Consider the following 21,134-nt stretch of genomic DNA (forward strand, 5'->3'; position numbering starts at 1 on the left):
TAATAAAATGATTCCACAGAAAAACTACTCTTGAAGTATTTCATTGCAATTGTTAAACTCCACACACTCCATTTTGATTCTGACTCTTTTCTTGGCTATTGCTTTCTTTCACACACACTTACAAGTGGTTGATGTGACCAAAATTGCTACTAATGAAACTTTGCATGCCAGCTATTTTCTCAGTCTGTTTCCTTCATCTTCCAGTTTGTACAAACACACAGGCTTTTATGAAGTTTATGTATAAACATTGCAGTACCTTTTTAAGGATAAATAATACCCCCCCCCCCTTCTGAGCAGGAATCTAAGCCCATTTCTAGTAAAACTTTTTCACATTCATGAAGATACTGAAAATGCTTCAAAGTGTTTTGGAAAATAGTAGTATATCTGTGTGTCCCTTTGGAGGCAATTCTAAAGATACTCTTGAGAATTTCTCTTTTGGACCTTGACAAAGCTGGAAGAACTCACTTTAGCACAGAGAATCCCATTTATTCAATCATGTGCATGGATTAATGCATTGCCAGGTGAGGCTGAGCATGCTCTAGTAGCTGTGTAGAAAGTGGATCGGCCATGCAAAATGCCACAATGACATTCTTCTGTCTGCCTGACATGAGCTAGGTAGACAGAGATGATCCATCCAGCCTAAGCAGGAATAGCTTCACTGAATTTACTGCAGTTGTATCATTTATATATGCCTAATCTGAGTCATAAGTTTCTGATCTTCACCGACATATTAAAAAAGATTCATCCAGTTTCTCATTAGTTAGTATGAGTAACCATTTCTATGTATCACAGTAGGTAAATCAGTTAGAAAATAATGAATTTCCTATGGTCTAGACAACAGAGTTATGAAATTTACTTGGGTTTTTTTAATTTTAAAATTCCAATATATTTCTTTAGTTATTCTAGTCTGCATTCTTTGATACCTAATAATTCAATTAAAGTTTTGAGAAAAGAACAGCCCTCAGCAGTCAGCCCTACTAAAGGACAGTTTGTCACCTACAAGCCTTCTGTCTGCAAACTTGCATGGGAACAGTAGATAAACAGAAAATGACACAATATAAGGAGAAATAAAAGCAGATCTTGAGTCACCCCAGCTACTATATATTACATTACAGCTGAGAATAACATCTCATACAATTTATACAGGGTTTTTCCTTGACACATCTAAAAATAGTTTTGTATCACAGTATAGATGCATTATAAAACTCTGTATAGATCTAAGGGAAAGAATAGTTGCACAGTGTAGATCTGTACAGCAGCTTCCTGAAGGGGTTTTTCTAGTAGTTATTCTATATATGCTGCAAGGGAGAGTTTTTATTCTAAGCTGATAAATTTTATGGCAGTTTAAAACTGTGTTCATAGAAACTTTTTATCATTATATATTCCTATAGTTGCCCTCATCTTCTTCATCACATTCCATCTTATTTTAGGTTAGCTCCCTTATTGCATTCTAAATTACAAGGTATTAAAACTTACAGTTTTTAAGATATGGATCATCTCCTCTGAAGGTTGTTTTTTTGGTTTTTGGGGAGTTTTTTTGCATCACCTTTCCCACTGGAGCCCTAGCTTTAAAACAATCTATGACTACTGCTGCCATGCAGACAATAACAGAACAACTAAATGCATTGCCATGAAGAAAGCGAAGGAGTCTGCAGCCCTGCCAAAACATATAACTCTCCATCATTTAGAAATCTGCAATGATATTTCAAGACTGCACATGATTTTAAATAACTTGAAGAACCATATGACCAAAGAACATGCAGCAAACACAAGGCAGAAAAGAACCTACCATCCCTCCTGGAAAAGTAATCCTTTAAAAAAATCCAAAACAAACCAAAAAAAGAAAACAACATATTTCAGTAGCTATTAAATCTTTTTTTTCTTTTTCCCCTCACACCAGCTGTCTGAAAGCTACTTCAGTTGTTTCAACACAAGAATTTCTTAAGTAGGTAGCAAAAGGAAACTGCTCAGCCACTCTGTTTAAATGCATTTAGAAGGTACTATGTCCTCTAATCTTTCAGGTAAATGTTTTTATTTCCACATGGTTGTGGGGGAACAGACTGAAAAGTTGATAGTCTGAATGTGCCAGGTGGGAATTGCTGCAACTCAGTGACAGCCCTCTGAGAGCTGGAACAAAGGATTTGGAACACTGACACACAGATCCACAGGCAGGTGACAATCTGCACTGAGATAGGGCACTTATGCCAAATAAATACTCAAGTAAACCCATGAGATTTATTTCCGTGATCAAGTACATATTGTGATGAATTTAGGACTTTGTAGAATACTCTGCGAATACTGTGAATAGCGGATCTGGTTGGTGGGCTGTTTCCTGCCTGCATGTGTATGCTCACTTGACCGATGTAAGGAAAAAGCAAACATGAAAGAAAATCAATGGCTTTGAAGAGGAGAAGACTCTCCAATGAACTGCAGATTTTAATTTTCCAGGGTACACACAAACTATTTTTCCAAGAAAGCCAAATCCTACAAAAGCAAAGTTCTGATGTTATAAACAGATTTCTGTCCCAAGTGAACAGTTAACTGTTTGAGGTCCTGCCAGACACATCATCTTTTTCAGAGGAATGGAAACTTGTCTGGGCTAAGCATGCAAAAGAAAGTGGACATCTTATAGGGTATTTCCTTTTGTTTGGACATATTTCTCTCTGTGTTGGTTTGTTGCTGAATACTATGAACTGAAAATTTTCACAGCAATTAGGTGTCTACATTGCATGATCAGAGGGCAGATGTAGTAGACAAGAAGGCAATTGTTCCCTAAGAGCCTGCCAGGGTGGGGACAGATGTCCATCTACACTTGGAAATGTGACTCTCAAATTCCTGCTGCTTTCCTTCCCTCCCAGCGAAGGGTCGTTTCAAAACCATGTTCTGTTGTAATGCATTCTAAGGAAAAGGGGGAAATGCCAGCTGAAAAGGACAGACAGCAACAGTGATTGCTGTGTTTCCTCTTTTCGGATTGGGAAACGGCAAATCTTACAGGTTTTGACACGTTATTGCTCCTTCAATTTGTAAGACCTCTGCAGTGATCTGTGTAACTTATTTTGTACTTTTTTGAGTGGATCAAAATCCAGAACTGATTCCGTTTTAGTTAAGGTTTGGTTTTTTTGGTATTTTTTTAGTTTAATGCATGTTATAGGACTTAATGTGCAGATCATTATAAAATTGCGTTACTTTTTTACACTCAAAATTTATATACTCTCACAGACCAAAGGGGGCCAAAAAGCCAGCAAAGACCTAAGGCCCATAAGTGAGACCAATCAGAAATACATGGAGCTTTGCTATGTGCTGCCAGTGGTGGTCAAAAATTTCAGAGAGAGGACATCTCTATGGCGCTGTGACTGCTGAATGAGAGGGAACAAATAGATATCTCTACATTCCCTCAGCGTTGCCTAGAAACCAGGGGGAATATTTCTAAAAATGCTTACTTACATTTATGTGTTTTAATTATCTACATGGTGGGAAAAAAGCATAGGAACAATATGGAAGAGACCATAAGAAATCTGTCATATGGGTTTGTACAGAACAGCCTAACACCATATTTTGAGTACTACAAACTGAGTATTTGGGAACCTGATAAAATTCAGAAAAGAAACAAACAAAAAAAAGTCTTTAAAAAGTATAGAAAGGTAAATATGAACAGTTTTTGTTGGGTTTTTTGAGGGGTTTTTTGTTTGTTTTTTGAAAAAGCAAACAGAGACAAGTGTTTTTTGTGACATGATCTCTGTAGTAGAGAGTATTACGGCCAACCACATAGAGATGAGAATTTTGTACACCTATTTTAATTCTCTCCAGTATCTTCAGGTATCTGAAATGGAAACTGTTTAAAGACTATCTCTACCCTTAAAATCTGCAGATTTAATGATCTGAATTGTATCAAAGTATAAATCAGAGAACCTGAAACACAAGAACCATGGTAACTAATTTCCTGAAGCCCTTTCCCCAAATCTCTAATTTTACACATGATCTGCTTCAGAGAAAAAAAAGCCAACAAAACAAATAAACAAAATAAAACAAAACAAAAAATAAACGAACAAACAAATGAACAAAAACAAACAAAACCCCCACCTAAACCCTTGCGTTGTGGTTTTCTGGTTTTGTAGATTTTTCCTGGCAAATATTTTCCAAGACATTGACCTCAAATCCAAGAGCCATAAAGAAAAATGACAAAATGTTATCAATTTAGTTTGGTTTGACATGAAGGTAAGGTGTTTGTGACCTTATGTTTGACAGTAGTTGAAATGTCATGGCAACTGATGCTTTTACATAAAAGCAGTCAGAAAGAGAGAGGACCACCAGAAGATGGAGGACTGATGAGTTTCCAAGGCACATATTCCCTCCCCTGACCTCTCCCAGACAAATTTGACACCAACTACATTTAAGGATGATTTTACAGAAAAAAGAATTAGACTGCCAAAATGATCACTACAACATGAAGCACAGAAATTAAGGGCACATTGAAGGAGTACTTCATATAGCTAATTAGTATATCTAAATTTAAAAGTGACATCACAACATTCAGTAGTCAGAATACTAGTGAAAAGCTTTTTGAAGTATTTGGTAGAGTCTACACAAAACACTGGGGTGGATAAACTACTGGTTTCATCCAGCACGTATGTTTGTGTGACCAAGTGGGAGCATTGACTGAGGCAGACACAGAAAGTTGTTTTCAAGTAACATCCCCTTGATTTTGTTCTGATTTTGAACTACATTCAAAATAATTTTTCTAGCATTTAAGGTAGTGTAGCAAATCACATAAAACACTGTATTTAGCCAGTAATTAATACTAATTTCTAGATAGTGAATAGGAATGTCCCTCCATCTGGGACATGTACCCTTTTGTGACACGTCAGGCTGTGGAGGGGACTGCAGTACCCCTGAGCAGTCAGTGAGAAAAATCTTCACAGAAAAAGTACAAAAGCCCTCAGAGATTTCACATTAGGGAAAATAGCAACCTGTCAGACAAACTGAAAATACCATTCTATTGCTTCACCAGAAAGTTCAAATCCAGCACATCGGCATGCACACATTAATCAGTGAGGGGATTAAAGGCTGCTTCTCAAAAGGTATTTTGTGGTTCATTTTTAAGGTACTGTTCGTTTTCAAAGACATTGAGATTAATTTCTTCAGTGTAACGCACTGGGGACGCTCTACGCTCTCGTTTTGTCACTCGTTCCCTGAAATATCAGCAATTTGCCGTAAACTTCTCCCGGGCATTCATTATTCTTCAACTTCCCGTCAAGTGACAAGAAAAAGGGCTTGGGTAATGAGGGCCCGTTCACCGACGGGGCCAAAACCTTCCCGGGGCTCCAAGGCCCCGCGGGAAGGGGGTTCGGGCCCTGCGGCCCCTCCCCTCCGCCAGCCCGGGCCGGGGCAGCGAGGGCGGCAGCGCCGGCCGCGGGCCCCGCGCCGCCCGCCGCGCTCCCGCCGCCATGGCAACGGCGAGGCGGGCCCCGCGGGCCCGGCCCGCGCCCCGCCCGCCCGCAGTGCGGGACGAACCGCCGCCGCCGCCGGGCCGAGCCCCGGCCGGAGCCGCCCCTTCAGGCCCGGCCGGGAGCATGGGGCTGAAGAAGGAGAGCGGCGGCAAGCGGTGCCCAGGTGCGGGGGGCTCGGTGGGGGCTGCGGGAGGAGCGGGGCGCGCTGGCCGCGGCAGGGCGGGGGTTGCAGCCCGGGGGACGCGTTGCCTGCCGGCCTCCCCCGTCCCTGCGGCCGTCGGGGGGCGGGGCGCGGCCCGTCTCGCCGGAGGCTGGGGGCAGGCGGCGCCTCCGCCTTCCCGCCGGCGTGTGTGAGCGGGCACGGAGCCGGAACGGAGCCCGCGGGGCAGGGGATCCGCCCGGGCCGCCGTGGCTCCTGCAGCGGGGCAGAGGGGCCGCCCGAGCCGCCGTGGCTCCTGCAGCGGGGCAGGGGATCCGCCCGGGCCGCCGTGGCTCCTGCAGCGGGGCAGAGGGGCCGCCCGAGCGGCCGTGGCTCCTGCAACGGGGCAGGGGATCCGCCCGGGCCGCCGTGGCTCCTACAGCGGGGCAGAGGGGCCGCCCGGACCGCCGTGGCTCCTGCAGCGGGGCAGGGGATCCGCCCGAGCCGCCGTGGCTCCTGCAGCGGGGCAGGGGATCCGCCCGAGCCGCCGTGGCTCCTGCAGCGGGGCTCGGGGGTCGCGCCTCGCTCCTGCCTTCGCGGACGCCCCGAGCTGTGCCGGCCCGGCCGGCCCGCGGGGGCAGCGGGCGGGGCGCTGGCAAGAGCTCAGTGCCGCGGCTGTGAAAAGGGCTCACGTACTACCCGTGACGGGCTGTAATCCTCCGAGAGTCGGGGCCTGGAACTGTACGTCCTACAGCCGTCATCGCACGGTGCCTCCTTATTGTAGCGGCATCGAGCGCTGCTGTGGGCAGCGCCTCAGGCTGCCAGGATCGGCCGCCTTTGCGAGGCCAACTTCTGTGCCCGCTTCTTAGTCAACTTTCATATTCTCCAAAGCTGTTATCCATGGATTATTATAATGCATCGTACCCTTTGTGTACAGCATCCCACGGCGTGTGGCTGTAGATCCAAGTGTTTTGGTTTGGAGGGATTTTAGTGCAAGCGTAGTTGAAAAATAAAAGGCTCAAAAGTTTTAAAGGTCTTATAAAGTGATTCTTCACCCACATTTAACCATCCGTGGGCTGCTCTGGTGCCCTGTTCCTATGAATAATCCTAGGGGCACTTGTCTTCCATGAAAAAAAGGCACCAACAAGCAAAAATGTTTGCATGAGCCAACTGTGGTTCTTGGAAAATACCTAAAATATTTTTAGATATGACCTGGATTACATGCATAATGTAAAACAATGGTAGGAATTATTCGGTGCTGCACCGGAATGTCGAAATCATACATCGCTGCATAAAATCAGAGCAATTTGAGATAACAAATAGCAATTTGACATGTTGTGTTGCATCTCAGTGTCAGTTCCAATCTTTGGAGACTGTGACAGATGCCACTTCAGAAGATGTCTGATATCAAACTACAGTTTGAACATAAATTCTAATACTATATGGGATTATGAAATTCAGAGCAAAAACTATTGCACCTAATTTTTATGCTCTCTGTGTAGTGTGAAGGCAGTTCTATGACAAATACATCCTTTTTCTGACTTCTTACAAAATAGTCAGAAATACTTGTCAAAATACTATCATAGACAGTCAGCATGCCGATTGTCTGTTGACTGTGAAAAGGGAATAAATAGCATACAGGATCTAAATTTCATTCAGGTTGCAGGAAGCTTTGCTTGAATGACTTCTGTTTAATAAAAAATGTTCAAACCCAGAGAAGAATTACCGTGTCTGTTAAATTGGGGAGCCATTGCTTGTCTGCATAGGAGGTTACAATGAAGGCAGAAATGTGTGGCTGAACAGTCCAATGTGGGGTTTCTCAGGCACGCAAGAAGGATCCTTACAGAGCAAGGATTAGCACGGGCAGAGAAACTAATACACTGAGCTGAGCTGGAAATCTCTGTGCCTGAGCAAACTTGGCAGAACAGCCACTGGGCTGCTTGCAGTTCATGAAAACGGGAGAACACATCGTATTTATGGTTTCTCAAAAGAGTTGTATCTAAAATGTTAATACAGAAAAGGTGGGATACACTATTCCATGTCCTGGTTGTATGCTGTGCAAAGTTTCTTGTTCGGCTTAGTCTGATCATTTCAAAGACAGAACGAAAATTTTACGCTTCTATCAGGCCTTGTTTTGCCTAGTGAGAATACTGGGATTTTTTTTTTTTTAATATATTGGAATATATAGGATTTGTGTGTAGGTCTTGTCAAAGTTCAGATGAGGCTGAGATTTTTTTACCCTGCTAGAAATATCAAGGAATTAATCTGCTATGCTTTTCTCTAATTCCAGGTATAAACCTTGAAGTTATTTACTGTTGTAATTTCAGGAGTCAGTTAATATACTCACAGATTTATAGTATGACCTCAAATAATCTGAATACTGTAATTTTAAACCAGCTTTGTTGTTTAAATGCAATCTCATTGGGCTGTTTAATTCCCACAGCCAATGGGGGGACATACCTGAAGAGCAATACCTAACAACATCGTGCCCTTCATTTTAATTAGTGATACACATTTGTGCCACTTTTATCTTACAGCAGTGGGGAACTCGTCATTGCTGCTGCATGGAAGCTGCTGTTAAATTTAGGCAGTTTGCACAGGCTTCTAGGATTTTAAAACAAAATTTAAATGCTTCACAACACTGTCTCTTTAAGATTTTTCCTGCATTATAGGAAGTCCTTGCATTAATCTGACTAGAGCTGACAGGGTGTTAACACAAAGACTTGTAAAGTACTTTTTTATTACTATTCCTTCATTTGCCACTTGAACATACAGCTTATTAAACTTACTAAATTATTAGTTTGGTAGCACCAGTTTTTTAGAAGCTGAAGCTTTCTTTTATCAACACGAAAGATGAAAAATAACCTAGCTATGTCTTCAAAGAGGGAAGGACGTTTAGAAATTTAATTTGAATCATAGTAATGTTAACTGAAATTGGGAAGTGTTAATCACTGTTCTTAACTTTTTACCAAATTAAAACCATCACTCAGTAAATCTCTTAAAACCTATCCTTAATTTAACCATTAGTCAGATAGTCTATTAAGTGAGTGTTAGTCACTTGATGTGCTTATATCCTGACTCCATTCAGCAAATAAGTTAAATTTTTTTAATGACTTAAATGCCTAATTGGTCCCATTTTATCAAGGATTTCTTTCATGCTTCAAGTGAAATACCTGTTAAAGTGAACAGTGTTCAAACCATTAACTCTAGTAGCTTCTTTGCTCCAGCTTATATCCTGCAGCTTTCTCTGAAGCCCAGGGAATCAAGGTTTCCCTGCTCTCCATTCTGGGTGAGGCTGGCTGTGCATTAGAGTTTTGGTGATGTATTTCCAGGTAGAAATAGGTGCTCGTGCATGAGCAAGGGGGCATCCTTGTAGGTGCAGATTATACTAGCAAAATATATTTTTTCCCATATATGTAGAAGAATCTATATATAGTGTGTCTATACATTTTGGTGTTAAATACATGTTTTCTCTATGGGCCAGTTGGATAGTAGATATTGAGACAACTTCAGACTTCATGGGGTGATGTAATGTAGAATTTCATGTAGCAGTAGAAGCCAGCACACACATTGGCTGTGTAGGGTGTGCTCATGAGCCAGTGTTCTACCACCCTTGATTAACAGCACCCTTCCCCCCGGGGAGATGTTGCAGCACCTGGCAGCATCTGCTCCTGGATTACCGTAAGTGTCTTGTGCAGGCGCAGCTATCCAGGGAACTCAGGTTAGTAACCGTTTAACACAGAAGTTTCTAAACTGTGATATGAATACTGATTGTTGTTCACATATCACTGAGTAGCAGCATACAGTCTCTTGTGGAATACCACCCCTCACACACCCTCCTGGAAAACCAAAAACTGCTGGTGCCACTGCTGATTCTAGAGGTGCTGCCCAAGCCAGTGATCACAGAATTGTTAAGGCTGGGAAATACCTGTAAGTTCATCAAGTCCAACCATCAACCTCGCACCACCACCGTGTTCACCATTAAAGCATATCCTCTGGTGCCATACCCACATATTTTTTGAACATTTCCAGGGCTGGTGACTCCACAGCTTCCTCAGGCCATCAGTTCCAGTGCTTTGCAACTCTCTCAGTGAAAAAAGTACCAAATATGTAATCTAAACCTCCCCTGGCAAAACTTGAGGCTATTTCCTCTCATCCTGTCACTTGTTACCAGGGAGAAGAGTGTGATACCTACCTCATCACAGCCTCCTTTCAGGTACTTGTAGCAAACTGATATAAATTCATTTGCTTTTGACTGCAGGTCATTTCACAAAATGTGCTACTGACACACACAGCTGATTGTTTCTGCTTTTGGAGCATGAATAGAGCAATAGCTTGCATCCAAAACTTCCCTTGCTGAAGCCTCTAGCTAGAAAAATTTTCACGAGTATTTTTCAAGAGTTATTTAATCAGATATGACTCAAGGCTACTGTACAATTTCATTAGATTCCTTAACTTTTTCAGAGGAGGGCTTGACTCTTGAAACTGAAATACAATTTTGGTTGTGTGATTTTAATTTACATAGAATACTGTAAGATTATGAATTCTAAAGGTCTGAGAGACCTAACTCTTAGGCATTGAGAGTATTTGTAAAGAAGGGCTTTTGTGTAATCCACCATAATAAGTGTATAAATAGCACCCATGTAATTAATGGCTTAGAAGGTTATGTATAGGGCATGTCAGGGGGTGTATCATTTTCATCATATTTTGCCTCTGACACAAATGATCCCATGCAAAATTCAGATGGAACATTTGGGACTTTATTTCAAAATTGGAACAGTGTGATTTCCTGGATTTCTATTCGTTGAGTTTTGCTTCAGGAAATTTAGATAATATGACTTTTCTTTCTGCTAGTGAATTCTGCTATTTATTAACAAATCTTAAATGTGATTCTTTTAAAGATGGCTTCACATGTGAGACCCAGGATTGATAAGAGTTTTGTTGTCAGTGAAACCAGAAAGGGTTCCAAGAGGCTTCTGTTTCACTTGGTTGAACAGGAAAGAAAATACAGGTGTGATTATGACATGCTTGTTTTGCCTCACTGTAACTTTCAAATAAAATGGAGTACTCTCTGCATTCAGTAAGTGGCTAAATCTGAAGCCCTGTTTGAAGGTCTCTCATGATGGCATAGGTGCTGCAGAAAATTAGTGGAGACTTGCCATGTTTTCACCTGTGTTCTTCATCTTAAGGAGTCAATGGGTGGGTCACTGCTCTCTGCTGGCTTTTTTGTCTATCCAGTTCTGCATCCATTTGCCTACTTCACCCATCTGTGGCTGGATAGGAGAAACCCAACAAATCAACACACATTTTTTAGAGAAACTCAATTTGTTCTGTGTTCATTCCCAGATATGTAGGTAGAGGGTAAGAACTAAGCAGCCAAGGATAAGCAACCAGAGAAGCTTAAACTAGATGAACAATTTTAGTTCCTATTCCTGGCACCTCATCAGCCACAGCTGAGCAACAGGAGGTGTTTGAGGGGAGGAATGGCCGCAGGTAAGGAAGAGGCACCAAAGTGGGGACATTGAAATGAGTTTAGGGGGGTGGTACAAAGATGTAAGCTACATGAGTAGGAGAGCTGGCCTCATTAGTAGTGCTGCTAATAGAATATGGGAGATTTTCAAGCATATCATGCTAATATGAAGGGAAAATAGTTAAAATAGAAAAAATTAGTTTCAAATTTAAATAAAGTTTTAATCCAATGAGGATTTTTGTAACTGGGTTAATCTTTTCATGTACTCTGAGCTATGAGTCTTTACTCTGTGTATTTCTGTGTTGTATTCCTATATAAAACAGTTTCTGTAGCATAAAGAATTAATGCATACTCTGGTTTGAAAATTCTCCTAGTACCAAAAGGAGAGAAAATACGTATTTCAGGTTGTAATTTACTTCCTTTAAGTATGACCTTGTCAGACATACTAGATAAGATGCTTAAAGGAGTTTCCATCACTGCTCAAAGTCATTTGGGATTTCACAGAGATTATTTAAACCAGTTTTGTTCTTTCCTCAGCATGTGTATAGCATAATGTGTATAGCATTAGTGCTGTAGTGTACTGTTAGTTGTATAGAGTTAGAAGAGTTAATTCGTAGCAGAAAGTCCACTGAAATAAGGGTAGAATAAGGGTGGTAGTGATAGACATCCTTGACTTGCATGACATTCACAGCACAAACTTTCTGCCTGTTGTTGCCCGAATTACCCACTCATACAAACATGTCTCTTTAACTATTTCTGGTTTAGAGCATTGAGCTATTAGGGAAGAAAAAAAAGGAAGAAAAGGAGTTGGCAGTGAAAGCAACAAGAATACCAAACCTTTATAACCTCACTGTAGTGGCTAGAGTGTTTGCAAAGCATTTGTCAGCTTGCGTCCTTATCAGGCTCACAGGGATCAAATCCCCAAATCTTATGCAAATGGTGCAGTTCTAGGCTGGTAGAGACAGCGGTGCTTTCTACATTGCCACTGTAGAGCTAGGAATGCCAGAGTCCTGGAGCCACCAAAAAACCAAACCACCACACAAAAGGGTGACAGTGATAAGCATTTTCTTCTAGAACAGCTGGGGAGATCTGGGGTCTAAATCCGCCTGGGGCTGAGGGTTGTTTTAACCCAGGCTAAGGGCTGGGAGCTGCCCTTTGGCAATTCCAGTGTTCACAGGTCTCTACACAGTTAAGGTTTCATGTCTTGTAGTGCTAGATTTAGATGTCTATATTCAATATCATACCTAAGGTCTCTGTATTTTTATGGATTATCTTTTAAGTAGCAAGTCTTGATGGGTGAGGGTAGCATGATAGGTTGATTTATTTATTTAACTTTTATTTGCTGTGACTGAAGTACATGCTTGTTATAAAAATAGTCTAATACTTGTGTTTAAAATCTTTTCTGGGAGAACATGGTAATGAAAGACTGGGCTTCTTTCCAGTACATTCCAAATCTGAAATGGCTAATTCTGCATGTCCACTAACAACCAGGAAACAAAGTAAACCACCAATTTTAATCATTTTTAATACTGAAAAATCAGAAATTAAGATAGCATGCATTTTAAATAAAAATATAATTTAGACAAAATATCTTTCAATTCTCTTTGGATTAATGTAGTTATTACTTATGTTAGATACCAGCTGGAAAAAAATTTAGAGAAAGTTTTTTTGGTTTTGTTTTCATTGTTGCTTAGTGTCATAGAAGGAACTAAAATACCAAATAAATTTTTAGAAGTATTTAATTTGTTTGCTCTCTGTACTTTAGGAGAACACTGTGTGGAAGTCCTGATTTTATATTCAGTGTGGACACTGCACTTACATCTATCTATAAGGAAATTTACGTTTAGATCAGATAGTTACATATGTCATATATCAAGGATATTTTTGTAGTTATCCCCCCGTTTTTTGCTGTATATTTGACTAACTGTAAATTATTGAAAATCCCACCTTTTCCTTTAAAATTTTCTTCACGTAGCTAAGCCTTCAGTTTGTTTCTGCTGTTGTACAAATAACTGAAAGCACAGCCTGAATCCAAAGAAGTACCCATTCGAGTCAAAAGGCAACTTGAAACTATAGTTGTGAAACTTTTGACCATTAGCACTTTCTGCCTTCAGTAAGGTAGAAAGAGCCTGCACATATCAAATTCTCCAGTTTCTTCTCTGACATTAGCAACATGCTTCTTCATTATAAGAGTGATTTCTGTGCCGTCTATATGTACATAGTCAAAATAGAGGGCACAGAAATATTTTTTATTTCTCCCGACTGACGCTTTTTGACAGCTTTTCTTGCCTATGAAATACTGATGCCAACTTCTTTTTTCCTCCCTTCTCCTTCCCCGCAAGCCGGATTCAAATTAATTGTAAAGGACAAAACCAACAGACAGTAATTTTCCCGGTAGAATTTCCACTGTGCCATCTGCTGGTGGTGCAAAGCAAGTGGACATTGTAAAGTCCGGTGTTCCTGCAGTGCTGAACAGTTGCGTCTGCAGCTGAAGGCACTAAAGGCAACAGGTTCCTGAGTGTCCCTGATGGTGTTTAACACGGGACAGAGTCATTCATCTTACTTGAGTAGAATCAATTGTAGAGAGAACAGTGTCTGTTCTTTTTAAAGTGATCATGCTTGCCTTTCTAGGATTCTGTTACATAAGGGTGAGTTAGAGGTGGTACTGTAAATATTTACCACAATACCACAGGTGCTTCCCTCTGGAATTATAGCCTAGCTCTGAAGCACAGAAAACAGTGGAATATTTAGGTTACTTGAGCAATTGTGAATGAAACACTTCTGATTCTCAGTTGTCTGCTGCAATCCAGGTTGCAGGTATATATGCATGCAGGTTTTTATCATTAGAGAAAATTCTATCAACTGAATTTTATAATATAACATTCAAGTTCTCCCAAAGACTTGCATTCTTCCACCACCTGCATATTGTAAATTCTGGAAGTCACGGGTTTCAGGATGGATCCAGCAAGACTGTGAATACCACTTGTATGTAATAGTGTATGGTAGAGAAATATAATATTTTAACAGGAAAGAAAGGCTTTATTGGCAAAGGTTTACAGTCATTGTGGAAACGTTCTGAATCTAATAAATTCTTGCTGTATGTTCGGAATTTTAATATTTGAAAAATAGCTTACCGTGTTTCCATATGTGTGTTAAAATCACAAACAGTATAAAGTTAAAACAATTGCAGGATAGTGTTGAAAAAATGTCCCATAGCATTTTCATCTTATTTTTCCTTTGTCCATTTTCAACTGCTGATCTGGCATCTTCCCAGCAAAAAGAGTGGGAGCACTGGTTTTGCAAACACCACAGCTAATACTGTAAATCCATAGAAGTCTGTACTGTATAAAGGCTGGCTTTTCAAAGTATGAAAGTACCAAGGTTGCCCTGGTATTTTTTGTGCTTTGTAAGAAAGGAGATTCAATCTATTGATCTGTATTTAATGTCATTTCACAACAGGGAAAAATTATTTTCTTTTTTTTTTTTTCTTAAGAAACTTTTTATGGCCTCCTATACTAGTCCTAGTCATTCAAAACTTAGTGCAGTATGGCTTTTTTAATGAGGCCTTTGGAGAAAAAATGTTAAAACATTGTTAAATGAATAGATTTGTTTTGCTGCAATCTCTACTAATTAGTATTGAAGACACCATGTTAACCATCTTGTGCAACATGCTGTTGAACTTGAAAACAAAGCTGTATACCATAGTAGTTATATATGTAATTGCAATAGTATTTTAACAGTCACTGTGTAACAGTGGGAAATGAAGGAGAAGCCCTGGACAGCCAGGTGCTGGGCATGCAGGAAATAAACTATGAGAGGTGGGATTGAAAACTTTTACGATGTGTGTCATCATGGCTTCCTGTGCCCCCCAGTCAGTTTGTAATGGTGCCTGTCTTTATTACCCCAGCTAAGGTCACTGGGAAGAGATTCCCTTTCATACTGGATAGGTCCAGTGTGCTTCTTCATGTGATGAAAGGAGGAAAGCTGGAGGTCAGCAGGAGCAGGAGAGCAGTCGAGCTGCCCACTTCACCTGTGTGGTGGTTGCAGACTCTTGAACTGGCAGCTGGGAAATATGATGGGAATGGGAAGACCACGAGGACCTTGATAGTTAATAGTAATAAATTTGTAGAACTTGTCTGTACAGGTTTAGAGTTAATGTTAAGTGTGGTTGCTATATTTACCCTGTTAAAAAAAATCTCTTTTTTTGGTTTACATTTTATATACCTTGGATGCTTTAAAGCAATGCTCTGTATTCACTAGTATTTGTAGTCAGGCGTATCTCCTGCTCAAATTTGTTCTAAAACTGTTGCAGATTCTTAATTAGTTCCTGTGCCAATTTTTAAATCTTAGGTTACATGACAGCCAGTGGTTTTCAGTGAGGAGATGCAGTTCTTTTAATCCATATTCTTTCATTTTTCAGAACAACTGGTTTAGTTGTTTTTGTCAGCATCTCCACTTGTCTGTGGAGTTCCCAGTCTATCCAAGTGCCATGAATGGGAACTTTGAAACAAATTGGAGGTTAGCGTAGAAACAGAACAGTGGCCATATCTCTGTATAGTTTAATGTCCAGCATAAAGTTCAGATTAAAGTGTTTTGATGGTCTGTTCTGCTATTTAACTCCCTTACCCACTGAGATTGTATCTTGGTGTTTAGATTAAGTTATTTAACTACACTTGTAGTTCAGTGATTATAAAATGCTTGAATAAGGTTTTGGAAAAGACCCATTAGAACTATTCATGCATTCTTTGGAGAAAGACTTTATCTTGTCTATAAAAATAAGTGTGGGGATTTTTCTTTAACTTTTGGGTTTTGTTTGATGTTTTGTTAAAGTGCATGGATGCTCAGCTGTTGTCGTTCCCAGATGTGGTCCATGTAAAGGACACTTAAGTACTAAGAGTAATGGTAAGTAATGTGCACTCTTATAAGAAGGTCGACTCGGTTCCTTTTATGTGAATTAATTGATTTTATGCTTAAAATGTTTTCATTTAAACTTTTGCATCGAGTTTATTTGGAGAAGTTAATAGTACTTACATTTGGTATGCATCACTGAAAATACTTTCAAGGAGTAAGTTTTGCCTTGACTGTACTGCTGGCTACAAATTGGTAGCAAGATTAACAAATATATAAAGATGTCCCATCTTTATTAGCTGTAATATACATATACACATATATATAAATGTTTACCACATTAAAAAACCCCTGAGGTTAAATATGTTCCTTTAGAGTCAGTAGTTTATATGGGCTAGTGTATGTTTCTGTGCCATACTGACACCTCAGATACCTTTTTTTCTCAAAAGAACATAGAGTGAAGAAACAGGAAGTTTCCACATTAACATTTTCATAGCACAATTTCAGCCACTTTTGCAGCTATTTATTGAATTAATGGCTCATTGGGGAAAGAAAAAGGAGACAGGATGATTTCATGTGGTAGTAACTGGTAAAAAAATACTGCCTTTGAGCAAAGAAGTTAAACAGTGTTTTAAAGTTTGTGATTTTGAATTGCAGTTAAGAACTGCTTAAAATTTTATTATTTTTTTGTTTGCCTTTCTTATGTTCAGATGTATTTTAATGTTACAGCTTTCTGCATTGACTCTGCTCGAAATCTAACTAGTCAATACCTGATCAGAGATCACATGGTGTTTCATTACAACAGAATTCTTTCAGCCAAAGGTAAAAATATGCGTATATGAATTAACTGTCTCCCTCTATATTTAGCTCAATCTCTCAGAATAGGCTCGTACCAAGAAGGAGTGAACTGGATTGTAGGAAGTTTACTATTCTTCCTGTTTCATACTCAAACACATGTCAGCAAGGAGATGTGGCTGCAACTTTGGTAATACTTTTGTATTATAGAGATGGGAGGTTTTGTATGAAAACATTTTCCTTAAGTGTTACCAAAGCTACTCCCTTCATTTTAGAGCACTTTGTGCTGCATTGGCTTCATTCTGCTTTTGATGAAATAATGAATTATGAAATAATATGCTGAACTGAAAGTTATAGTGATAGTCATAACACCAAACATACAGAAATTATTTTAGAGTGAAGGCAGAACATTGCTAGTTAAACTCAGATCACTATGTCTTTTTAAATTATTTTTTATTTTTATTTCAAAAAATTCATAATCTTTTGCGTATCTTGCAATGAATAGTAATAGCAAGTTCTAAGGACTGTGAAAATTGTCCTGTGTGTTTGCAAATGAGAAAGTCATCTTACTGACAGAGTCCATACTCTCAAATACAATAATCACAATGTTATCTCTCATGTAACACACTCAGTATCCTCAGGTAGGCAATAAATGCCATCAGAACAAAAGATACTGAAACCTTTTGAAAGGAGTCTTCATTTAAGTGATGATTCTTCCTTTAAATATGTGTTTTACCCAGACAGCTTTATCTCTCAAATCCTGTGATCATATTAGTATCAACCTAATATTTAAGTACACAGTAGCTAGCATGTTTTAAAATAGTCTTTGTTCTGTGTTGGTTTATTACTTTATTTTTCTAGCTATCACATAAGCTAAGTAATGCTGAATCACTGACATTTGGTGGTTTTCGTATTTTCAGCAGCTGTAGACTGTTCAGTGCCCAAAAGTAGGTTGACCTGCATCAAACGTAAGTATTTGTTATTGGTTGGTTCTGCAAATGCTTCTGTAAAACTATCTTAGCAAAAGAACTAGTGAAAAGTAACAATAGCATATAAACCATAATGGGGCATTCATGTGTCTGCTTGTTTATTCAGCTTTCACATCCTCCTACAGCTACTTGGACATGCATTCGATCTGTATCAAATGGAATGCTGGAGAGATGGATCTGGGCTGTCAGTAATTAGTTGTGCTTAGGATGACTATTCATTTGTCAACAAAAGTGTCTCAACTGCAAGAGATAGGATAATCATAAGTAACTGGTACAAATGCATAGACAAAAATCCTGGACCTTTCCTTAATAAAAGCCTTTGAGGATTTCTCTCACTGCTTAATGTGTGCATGTAACTGTTTAGTTGGGTTGTTTTTTTTTTTCTGATCTGCTTTCTTTTATATGCTGTTCCACCTGACTGAGATTCTTTTACAAACAGATAAGAAACTCTGCCATTTAGGCTGAAAGTTTTGCAAGAGCTAATTCCATAGGAAACTTACTTTCATATTCATTGTTGGTCTCACTTACTTCAAGGTATTTAAAGTTAAGACTACCCAGGCATACCTTGTTCAGTTTCTGCACTACCCTTATAACTTCTAGGATTTTGGAATGAAATTAAAAATACTTTCAGTTTTATTCCGTACCTAAAATTAGAGTGGTTGCTTTTTTTTTTTTTTTTCCCTGCAGTTTTATGCATTGTTCATCAAGAAATACAGATTTCTGTACTGTAATAACCATGCAACCAAGTGTGACATGTTCAGATGTTAAGCTCAGTGCAAGGTACCATTTGTAGAGTCTCTGGTAAGCCACTGGAGAATCCTTTTTCTTCCTCTGTCGTTTTTGAAACAGATTGTGTGGAGATGACAGCCAATATATCAGACATTACAATTGTTGAAAATGTGCTGAGGATGAAAAGTAGTGGAAAAGGGGTTTTAGAATACTTTCAAAACAACTTCTTCCTTGCTCAAGGTGAGACGCAATTTATCCAGGCACAATTTTAACTTCAATGTAGTTGAATATCAGCGGTATCTATGGTGTCACTGAGGATGAGGGTTTCCACCTTTATTCTCACAGTAGTTCTTTCCTGTCATTATTTCAGCTGAAGTATATTATTACTTTTTTTCTCTTTGTGCTCTTTGTCTTGCTAGTTATTGCATTCCAAATAAAGTTTCTGTTCCCCTCTATTTCAAGATCTGGGCAGGGGGGTAAATTTAGTTTAAAATTATAAGATTTATTAATAGCATAGAGTTGCAAAACAGAATTCCTGCAGATAGTGTTAAAAAACAGCTTCTGAAAATGTGCTTCCTGTACTGCTAGAATAACAGGTGAGTATTTCCCTTTGGGGTTGTTGCCATGAATCAGTCATTAGCGTTTAAGAATTAAACATGATACTGTAGTCTGCATTCTCCCTGGCCAACTGAATATGTTCTGTCCTTAAAGTGGATTTAGTTTCCCCTGTTCTTTTCCTGGTATCTTAGCTGGGAGCAAAGCAGGCAAGGTGCCATGCCGCTGGGCCAGCAGTGAGCATGTTCCTGTGTATTAGACCACGCTTACTGACTTAAAATAGTTGTTAAAATGTGAAACTCCTTGAAATGTGAAACTTCTATGTTCAGAATTAGTCCAAGCATGTTGATTGATACCAGTGGCCATTAGAAGTCTGTGGTTGTGAAACTTGTGCCAGAAAACTTGTCAAAGGCTATGCCAAGTAAGACAGCTGCTGCTACACATGCCTGGTTTCTAACAGTACTAACTTTTCAACCCATATGTTTAGAGGTTTTTCCACAAGGCATATTGATAGTACAGCTTGAACCCAGTGATTAGTGTGCTTAGGAATGCAGGTCTCTTTTATACTGGGACAGGGGGAGAAGAAGAAGAAGGAAAACAAATATTCTGAGAAGTTACCCACTGTAGATCTATTTTAGCCTGGTGGAACTTGAATTCTTGGAGGAAGGGTAGTGAGAGATCGGGAGAGGCAACAATTCAGACCGATAGTAAAGTTGGTTTTCTACCCTTTAAAGGGGTTAAGTTCAAGCAAAAATATCAAGAAATATGTGTTGTTATGTAATTCTGTATTTAAATCTTAACTTTTCCCGTGAACACATATATCTCTCTACACTTTATATTTTGAAAAAGCAGAGATCTGTGAAAAGCCCTCTTACATGTTTTGTTGTTGCTGCCATTTTACAGGAAGCTTTCACAAAATCACCCTATCTTTTTTTCTGTTAAATCTTGTCCTGAATTACATATTCTTGAAAATGAAAGTTCTAAGCAACTACTATAGGCTCTTTTATTTCAAACACTCAGGTAATTCTTATGCCTGTGTTATGTCTTTGGAAGGGTGTTCTAATATATTTATCAAGTCTGAAATTTGGTGTGCAGGAAAATTTACAGGTGAAAAATCTTCATGAATCTATAGTTTTAACTGTAGTGATTTTACTTCATTTTTTCCAAGAAGTTATTTACTGTAAAGTTTCTTCTATAATAAAAGGTGTTGGGTTTTTTATGAGAGGTAATTAATTTTAGATATGCACATCCAAAATACATTTTTCATAGTTGTGAAAAGGCTTTAGATCATCTAGTCTGACATCATGAGTTAAGCAGATCAAAAATTCCATCCAGTTGTGCCAATATGGAACCTAACAGCCATATTGAATGTGGCAAATTAAGCACATAAACAAGAAAAGCCTGCAGTCTTGACTTGAAAAGGTCAAGAAATAGAGAAAACATAATTTCCTTTGGTGGATGTTTCAGTAGTTATTCATCACTATTACTGAAATTGTGTCCCTGATTTTTAATCTCATTTACCCAACTTTACCGTCTGTCTGCTGGTGGGGAGGACTGTTGTTTTTGTACAGTTGTCCACCATTACTCAGGATTACAAAATAACCATACCAGGGAACAAGAATAAAATTATGCATTCCACGTATTTACAGCATTACCTCAGTAGAGTGTGTCTAATTTGTTCTTGGGGGCTGCCCCAGTGGTACCTTGAAAAAAAAAATCACAGTCAAGGGCCACCTGGAAGCCCAAAGGACCTTTCTCTGGGGTGCACAAATGGAGGTTTACCTGGGCAGATTTAGATGTTTCCTTCAGGGCTGGTGCAGCATTGCACTGGTTCTGTGCAGTCACAGTTTGCAGGCTGCTGTGTTCTGCATGTGGCTGACAGAAGTACATAGGAGATGTCTGCTGGATGAGGACTCCGTATGAGCACCAGGGGTGGATGGATTTGGGATAATCCAGTGCTTCTAGCCTCTTCTGAAATGCCTTTGAAGGATTCATATCTCACTGTTAGGCTTTATTTACAAGTCTTAGCAATGACCAGATTTTGCCATTAGTAGCTTTGCCAAGTAGTATCAGATTTCTGAAGTACATACCCTCATATAGCTGTTACTTTGTATTTGATACAAGTAAGGCTTTACTATCAAGCTCTTTATAAATACTTTGTC

The 21,134-nt window shown here is 39.5% G+C and overlaps 1 protein-coding gene across 4 annotated transcripts in view; it reads left to right on the forward strand.

The window, feature by feature from the left end:
• Positions 1-5,489: 5,489 nt before the first annotated feature.
• The window catches only part of SPATA7 (spermatogenesis associated 7), a 35,703-nt gene continuing 20,058 nt past the window's right edge, over positions 5,490-21,134 (forward strand). Inside the window, exons 1-5 of one of the 4 annotated variants that reach the window (XM_066188623.1) lie at positions 10,814-11,079; positions 15,887-15,958; positions 16,634-16,726; positions 17,620-17,667; positions 18,538-18,657. In XM_066188623.1, coding sequence (XP_066044720.1) covers positions 11,070-11,079; positions 15,887-15,958; positions 16,634-16,726; positions 17,620-17,667; positions 18,538-18,657 — 343 coding nt within the window. In that variant the 5' untranslated portion in view covers positions 10,814-11,069. Of the gene's footprint in view, positions 5,611-10,813; positions 11,080-15,886; positions 15,959-16,633; positions 16,727-17,619; positions 17,668-18,420; positions 18,490-18,537; positions 18,658-21,134 lie in introns of those variants that run through there. The other 3 variants (XM_066188624.1, XM_066188625.1, XM_066188627.1) reach the window with 3 other exon arrangements.

This window comes from Chamaea fasciata, unplaced genomic scaffold (genome assembly GCF_029207755.1).
Source record: "Chamaea fasciata isolate MVZ Bird 193981 ecotype frontalis unplaced genomic scaffold, bChaFas1.0.hap1 SCAF_7, whole genome shotgun sequence".
In the NCBI taxonomy this organism is placed as follows: Eukaryota; Metazoa; Chordata; class Aves; order Passeriformes; family Sylviidae; genus Chamaea; species Chamaea fasciata.